Source organism: Delphinus delphis, chromosome X (assembly GCF_949987515.2).
Source record: "Delphinus delphis chromosome X, mDelDel1.2, whole genome shotgun sequence".
Classification (NCBI taxonomy): domain Eukaryota; kingdom Metazoa; phylum Chordata; class Mammalia; order Artiodactyla; family Delphinidae; genus Delphinus; species Delphinus delphis.
This window is the reverse complement of record NC_082704.1, coordinates 618,748-626,819: the sequence shown is the minus strand read 5'-3', so window position 1 is coordinate 626,819 and position 8,072 is coordinate 618,748. Positions and strand designations below refer to the sequence as shown.

Genomic DNA, 8,072 nt, shown 5'->3' with positions numbered 1-8,072 from the left:
TCAAGCTAAGACCTCATACTGTTTCATAGTCTGGCACAAAAACAGACACGACAGCGATGAGCCTGATCCACCAAGAAAGTGTGCAGTCATAGTCTGCAAACTCAGTTTAGGGAATCAGGGAAGAATAATAGCAAAATATGGAAAAGATCTCCATTCAAGATACTGCAGTAGGTTCCTGCTGTGGCTAGCCTTGTGCTCCAAACACACAGCAATGACGGCAAAATATCAAAAGGTAAAATAAAAAAGGAATGGTCAACATACACACAAAAAGGATAATTGCCTCTGTGCTGAAGCAGCAGGCTTTTGCTGCACTGGAAGCAAACAATGGTGTCTAAAAGAACTATGAGCAAGATGGAAGCTCACTGCTTAAAGCCAAGAAGCAGGATGAAATTACCCACCAACCCCTGAATGTAAATCAGGAAAAAAAGAGCTACTACCAAATCTCCCAGCATCTTTGGCTCTGGTGAGCTGCAACCTTGAAGAGGTGAGGACACAGACACAGGCTGACCTCACAACTAGGAGCTGAGCCGAGCCATCAGCTGGCTCTGTGAGTGGATCTTCAATATGCCCAAGAGCTTCCTGGGGCAGTGATGTGAATAGGTCCTGTAAGGTCCTTTTTTTTTTTTTTTTTGCGGTACGCGGGCCTCTCACTGCCGTGGCCTCTCCCGTTGCGGAGCACAGGCTCCGGACGCGCAGGCTCAGCGGCCATGGCTCACGGGCCCAGCCACTCCGCGGCATGTGGGATCTTCCCGGACCGGGGCACGAACCCGTGTCCCCCGCATCGGCAGGCGGACTTTCAACCACTGCGCCACCAGGGAAGCCCTGTAAGGTGCTTTTGATCTTAACAACTGACTGGTATTTTGCAAGATTGTGGTAAGAAGGAAATATGCTGAATAGGTTGATTGATTTCCTTCTAACATCAAGGTTCCACCTTTGAAAGAGGTAAAATTAGAGAAAGTGAAGAAAAGTTTTTAGAAAGTTGTGGGGGGGGGTGTTTGTGGATGTTTGCAGAGTATTTGCAAAACAAATGTAGATATTCTCATGGTTCTTTTAAGATTCTTTGGGAAACACTGTAACAGTGCAGATGATTATTATCTATGATTGGTCAGCTAGACTGTGTAAGTATGGGAAAGGGGGGTAGGAATTAACATTTATTGAGCAATATGGCAAATTACTTTAAAGCATTGTCTCTGTGGCCGGACTGTGAAGGTTCTAATCCAAACTCTGACACTTCTTTAGCTATGTGATCTTGGGTAAGCCACTTAATCTCTCATTGCCTGTATTTGTTTATTTCTAAAATGGGGATAGGGTTGCTGTGGGTATTAAAAGCACTTAGAACTGTGTCTGGCACGTAGCAAGCACTATGTAAGTTAGCTATTATTATTGGTCATTATTATGTGCCACAAACATCTTAGTTAATAATCAGAAATTTGTCACAAAACCCTGTAGGGTAGGTATTTTCCTTACTGCACCCATATAAGAAAACTTAAGCGATGAGAGGCCAAACAAAATACAGAATGGCACAGCCCTTAGATGCTACTTAGCCCAAGGCCTTCATTTTAAACTGAAGAAGAGAAAACTGAAGAGCAAAATGCAGCTAGCAGCAAGAAGGAAGGACCAACAGTCATGACCTGTGTGGGACTTTCCCAGTTTTAAAACTATAAGCTCTGCAGCCCAGGAAACCCCTCTCAGTTTGCGCACACTTGAATGCTTGGTCTCTCTAGATGAAGGTGAACAAAATTCAGCACCAGTTAACTGCCAAACACAAAAAGACATACAGAGAATGTGATATTTTCTGGTGAGTTTGTTTGAAAAGAATTCAGTAATTTATTTTCATTACAACAAATCCATATTAGGAAATGATTATGTTAGGCGCTATAACACCATATTAGGTGCTGTGCTCTTGACGCTCTACTGATCCCATCCCACTACAGCAAAAGGTAAAAGTGACCCTACAGTGAGCTTGGTTGACACACACCCATGCTTACATTTTCAGGGACACCAGAAAGAGATGTGAAAAAGAAATCTCTCACATAGAAAGTTGTCAGTGACCATCACCAACACTCAAATAATTCCTTTTCCTCTTTCTTCCTCTGAGGAGAGTACACTGCAGAAAAGTATTGATTGAAAATTTAGGAACATGAGGATGAAATAATTAATGAATCAAGGTCCCAGAGAAGAGACAAGGTAAAGGGAGTCCTTCAGTAAGGGATAACATTGATCTGTGTCCTTATCTCTCCAGGGCCATGAATATGTTCTTTCTTTGTCATAAAGCAATGCTGACCTCAGTTATAGTGTAATTTTCAAGGCTAATTTAGGTAAAACTTCTAAAAAGGTAAATATCCTGATGAAGACTAATGAATGGTAACATATTTTAAGCGTACATAATAGTACAGAGAAAAGACGGTATGTTAAAATGTTGTTACTTTTTGTTGTTACTTTTCTATTCTAATTGCTAAAGGGTGTACTCTTTAAGACGTGAACTTAATTATCAATCCTTTGACCTAAGAGGAAAACACACTTCATGGAAGACCCCTAAAGATTCCTATATAGTACAATTAAAATGCAGAAATATTTGAGAACATATTTTGGAGCACTGGATGGGTCAATAAAATAATATATAAACTATTAAATGTGAACTAGGAACTTCCTGAAAACATCAGATTACGCTCTATTCTCTGTCAGAATACTGACTTTTCTTTGATTTGTGACTCCTAGCCTCACTAATGATGCTTTTTTCCTCTCGTGCACATCCTAGCCTGGACTGTCTTTCATCATTTTATAGCAGTCAACGTGGTTATTGTACACCTTCGCTTTCAACGAAAGCCAAGGGAAAATAAACCTCACACCTATCTCTCTGTCTCTCTCTATCTCTGTCTCCCTTTCCCTTTCTCTCTCTCCACATATAAAGGAAAGCCATTAAAAAAATAAAAGAAACAAGGTATTATACTTAACCCAGTCAAATCTTGGCAATTAACATGTATAATATTTTAAGATAGGGGAAAAAAAAGGAAAAAAACGATTAACAGAAATGGAGGAAAACAGATTGTATCCTAAATTCCATCAAAAGCCAAAATGCAAGTTTGGATAGTAATCTCCAGTTCTTTGGAGGCACATTATCGATTGTGATGAATTCCCTGAACAATCTTAGAGACGAACCCTCTGTACCCTCTGTTTTGTGTGTATGCACACACGCATGTGCATGTGTGTGTGAATTACTATATGGAACCTCAGAAACGTCTACAAACTTTCTGCAATTATCCCTCACGGAATTACAAAACTGATGGGTTTGTTTCACAGGAGCTATTGTGACTTCTTAGTTTTACTCCTCAAGAGATGACTTAGATAGAGATAACTCTTCTCACAAGATAAAACACTCTGTATTCAGTTCCCACCTTATCACTGAGCTTGTAATATGAAGCAAGTCCTACAATATCTGTAGTTCTAGGAGACCACAGAGAAAAATTTAGGGTTCCAGTTAAACTCTTTAATCCATAGGCCTATGTAAAGGACTGTCCCAAGGTATCCTCTAGCACACTGGTTCTCAAAGTGTGGTCTAAAGACACCTTTAGAGCAGTCCATGAGATCCATTTAGTGGGTCTGTGTATTAAAAACAATTTTTAATAACAACATTAAGAAGAAATTGCCTTTTTCACTCGAATTATCTGATGAATGTACAGAAGACTTTTCCAGAAGCTACACGACATGCGATGATGTCATCTCTCTGACAGCTGATGGATGTGTGCTTTTTTGTCCTTAAATTTTAAACATTTCTAAGTTTTAATATCTAATACAATTAGTAGCAATAGATACGACCCACATCCAAGCACTCTTTGGGGCCCTCAATAACTTTTAAGAGTGATTAGGTGTCTTAAGACCAAAAATGTTGCAAATCTCTGCCCTATTAAGACTTTGTTATTTCGAGAATGCATTTCTTTTTAACAGATCCTGTTGAAACAAATTTTTACCTAGTGACTATTATTGTTTCTCTGTCAATGTGGTGATTATATTTCTGAGGCAGATTGACCACAATTACATCAAAGGGTCCAAAAACCAAATGAGTCCATGTTATAACTTGGGGAAGAAAGCTACCATACTAGATGGCTGACATTGGCTATCTCAGAAGCCTCTCTCCAAGGTTTTCCCTGTTAGAGAAAGGGGAGGCTTTTGTTTTGTGTGATGAGGTACGGAGACAATTTGAAGTCGGTACTGACACAATATTATTCTGCTGATATGAATTCCGGTAGCCAGGCTGTCAGGTGTGTTCATAATACCGATGCTGTCAATTTTAAGCCTGAAGACCCAAGAGACGAGCAGTGTTTAATACGTCATCCCTTGTTAAATAGCAGCCACAGAGTTGGCGGTAGCCAGTGAAGGATTCCCTGCCATGTAGGACGCGCCAGTTGTCTATAAATAGGACCTGTGAGTGGGAAAAAAAGAGAGAAAAAACACTCAGAACAAGGGCAGACCAAAGGAACCCTAAATCAGAAGAGATCATTTAAAATAAAAGCTTTAGGTTGTTCTCTGGTTACATTCAATGAGGTGTTTTTCTTTTGAGATTAAACAAACATTTGGAAACTAGGATGTACATAGCTCTGTAGTAGGCTAAATGGAAGTAACAAAGGTAACAGCAGGTTACAGGCCCTGAACTTTGAGGAGCTTTTATTTCTTGATTAATTATTCTCTTATCAAAGCAAACCAGATCATTGGTTTCTTTTTTTTCTTTCTCTTTAATTGTTATTATATATGTTCTCAAAGAGTTAAACTATTTCATTATGTCTTATGCTAAGCTAGAGATATTCTTTATCCAGAGGAAATATCAAGAGCCAAAAAAAAAAAAAAAAAAAAAAGGAATCATAAAGCCAGAAGGACCCTTAGCCCATAGGGACATGAGGATGAAATAATTAATGAATCAAGGTCCCAGGGAAGAGAGAAGGTAAAGGGAGTCCTTCAACCCCCTCATCATACAAATAGAGTCACTGAGTCAGTGGGGAGAGCCTGCTTCTGGGTCATTTGGTGAGTGAGTGGTAGGACCAGGGCCAACACCCAGGACTCTTTTCTCTTTTTCCTTTGCAACATTTTGACTCACATATTCAATAAGTACTCATTCTTCACTGCTTCAGTATAACGAGCTTACTTGACATCTTTCGAGTTTGGCACCCACCCTGCCAGGCTTTAGTTTGACCCAAAACTCATTCTCAGGTTTCCTCAACTCTATTGTTAGAGTCCGGTGTGCTGTATACCAACGATGGACAACATCATAAGGTACGGTATTGATGACAGCCCGGTCATAGTTGTTGTACCTAAGGTGAAATTGTGAGAAAGAAAGATCTCCTCAAACACATGTTAAAGAAATCTGTTGCTTATTAAGCAATTTTACATAAGCTTTCCCTATACTTATTACTTGTCCCATGATGAGGTAACAATAATAATGTTCTCTCATGACTACAGGATTTTAGAGAAGAGCTCCACTGCCTGTTGACCATATTTTGTTTTCTTTTGGAAAATCTGAGGATAGGGGATAGAAGAAAGTTTTAGCTAGTTTCTACCATCTTAGAATATTATGTTTTATCTAAAGAACATTCCCTTGGCCAAATTTCATAGAAACACTGGGGAAAGATCTGAGCTTTCTCCTCACCAAGCTGAGGTTGGCAAGAGTTTGTACTAACAAAGCTTTCTTTTTAATAGGATGACTTACAACTTTTCAGGTGTTTTCCTTCGTGGGAGAAATCCTAGCTACAGCCTAGTAGAGAGTTTACCCAGGAATCTTCACTGATTCACTCATTCAACCCTAACATTTACATGAGTACTTGCTATGTGCTAGGTGGTGTGTCAGGCATTAAAGATATAATGGTGAACACAGCAGACATGATCCCAGACTTTGGGGATTTTACATTCTATTGAGAAAGATAGATGATGAACAAGTAACAAATACATAACTAGTTACAGATGTTATGTAGGAAAAAATAGTGTTAAATGATAAAAAAAATATTGGGAAGTCTATTTCAGAAGGATTGTTGAGAGAAGGACTTTTTTTTTAAAAAAGAAGTGACATTTGAGCTGGTACTTGTATGATAAGAAACCAGCAATGTGACAAGCTGAGAGAAGAGTGTTCCAGGCAGAGAACAGCAAGTACAAAGTCTTAGGGTGGAAAGTAGTTTTATGTTTGCAGACAAGTGAGAAGGCCATGTGGCTGGAGCTGAGTAACCAAGGGGAATAATGGTAAGAAGTGAAGTGGAGGAGGGTAGCCATGGGCCAGATCATGTATAGCTCTGTAGGCTATGGTAAGGACTTTGGATTTTATTCTAAGTACCGTGGGAAGCCACTGAAAAAGCTTTCCTAAGATATTGGATTTCTTTTTTACCTAAGGCAAATTAATTTTTTTTTACTGAAGTACACTATATATACAGAAAAGTACACAGATCATAAGCTTGATGAATTTTCATGATGTGAACACATCCATTTCACTAGCACCCAGGTCAATACATAGATAATTACCTGAACCCCAGAACATTCCCTGTCCCCCTTTCCCATATTGTCTCTCCCCTCACCCAAGGATAACTACCATCATGACTTCTGTCAGCAAAGATTAGTTTTGCTTATTTATAGAACTTTATATAAATGGAATACTGCAGTATGTACTCTTTTGTGCCTGGCTTCTTTCATTTAACATTATATTCAGGAGATTTATCATCATCGTGCTATATGGCAATAGTTCATTCATCCTTCATGTTGAATAGAATTCTATTGTGGGACTATACCACCACAATTTATTCATCCATTCTGTTGATGGACATTTGAGTCATTTCTGGTTTGTAACTATTACAAATAGTGCTGGAGGTTCTGGTCCATGATGGAAATATAGGAGGCTCCTGAACTCACCTCCTCCCATGGACACAGCAAATCTACAGTTACACAGGGAACAATTCTCTATGAAGAAATCTAGAAACTGAGCAACTCCTACACATTGGGTGAATGAGAATGTATAAGAAGGGCTGAGACAATCTTGCCATGGCCCTACCCCTGATTCAGTGACATATAATCATGTAGAAACTCACAACTCCCAGCTTCTCCCTGAGGATTGAAGGGTTTGAACCCAACATCTAGTGTCCCAACTTTTAAGACTTCCACCTGAGGGATGGGTCCCCAAAACACATAGCTTTGAAAGAAAATGGGGCTTGCAATCATGAGACCCAACAGACTATACCAAACAAAGAAACACTTCTTAATAGGTCTGTGAGGACTTATTGTGGCTATCCCCCCCCAGGCCTACCACAGAGACAGCAGACATAAACACTCATATCCCAAACTTTCCCTAAAAGAGGTCTACTTGCATACCTTAAAAGCTGCTGCCTGAGGGTCAGGCTTCTAATTTAGCACACAGCTATGGACAGACTGTGATCCTCCCTGGAGATGGGAAAGGCCAGTGGGCACCATCTTCACATTCTTCCTCTGGCCCACTCCAGGTCACCAGTGTCTCCCTGGAATGAGCTTGTATACATGTTTGGTAACCTGGTTTTTGTGACTGCTGCACAGGGGACACCCTCCTTGATCACATGGCTCTGGTAGCCAGTGGGGTTTGAGTTACAGAATCCACAGGACTGTAGCAAACAAAGAAACACTTCTTAACTGGCTATCTCTTCATGGCTTAGTGCAAAGAAGTCAAGCAGAAGCCCTCAGCTCCCAGTCTTTCCCTGAAAGAGGTCTACTTGTATACTTTAAAAACTGCTGTCTGAGGCTTCCAATCAGCCTGCATCTGTGCTGACTGAGATCCTTCCCTTTGGGACACTGACAGGTCTTGACATACCCTCGACTACTAGGAGCCACTAAAAACAAAGAAGGCACCTTAGACAATCACAAAGGTTTGAGAGACAATCAAGAGGTAGAGCTGGGCTGAACAATAAGGTTCATCTCCTACATGAGACCACTCTGTCAAAACTGAGAGAAGTGTGAAAAACCACAGAGAATCAAGGAAAATGAAGAAACAGAGGAATATGTTATAAACAAAAGAACAGCTAAAACTCCAGAAACAGACCTTAATGAAACTGAGATTAAATGATTTATCTGATAAA

The 8,072-nt window shown here is 39.9% G+C and overlaps 1 protein-coding gene across 4 annotated transcripts in view; it reads right to left on the bottom strand.

Moving 5' to 3' along the window:
- Nucleotides 1–1,798: 1,798 nt before the first annotated feature.
- TMLHE (trimethyllysine hydroxylase, epsilon) overlaps nucleotides 1,799–8,072 on the bottom strand; it is a 66,796-nt gene continuing 60,522 nt past the window's right edge. For 2 of the 4 annotated variants that reach the window (XM_060003050.1, XM_060003053.1), the window contains 2 exons: nucleotides 5,138–5,303; nucleotides 1,799–4,420 (listed from right to left, as the gene is read on the bottom strand). In XM_060003050.1, coding sequence (XP_059859033.1) covers nucleotides 4,289–4,420; nucleotides 5,138–5,303 — 298 coding nt within the window. In that variant the 3' untranslated portion in view covers nucleotides 1,799–4,288. Of the gene's footprint in view, nucleotides 4,421–5,089; nucleotides 5,304–8,072 lie in introns of all 4 variants that reach the window. The other 2 variants (XM_060003051.1, XM_060003052.1) reach the window with 2 other exon arrangements.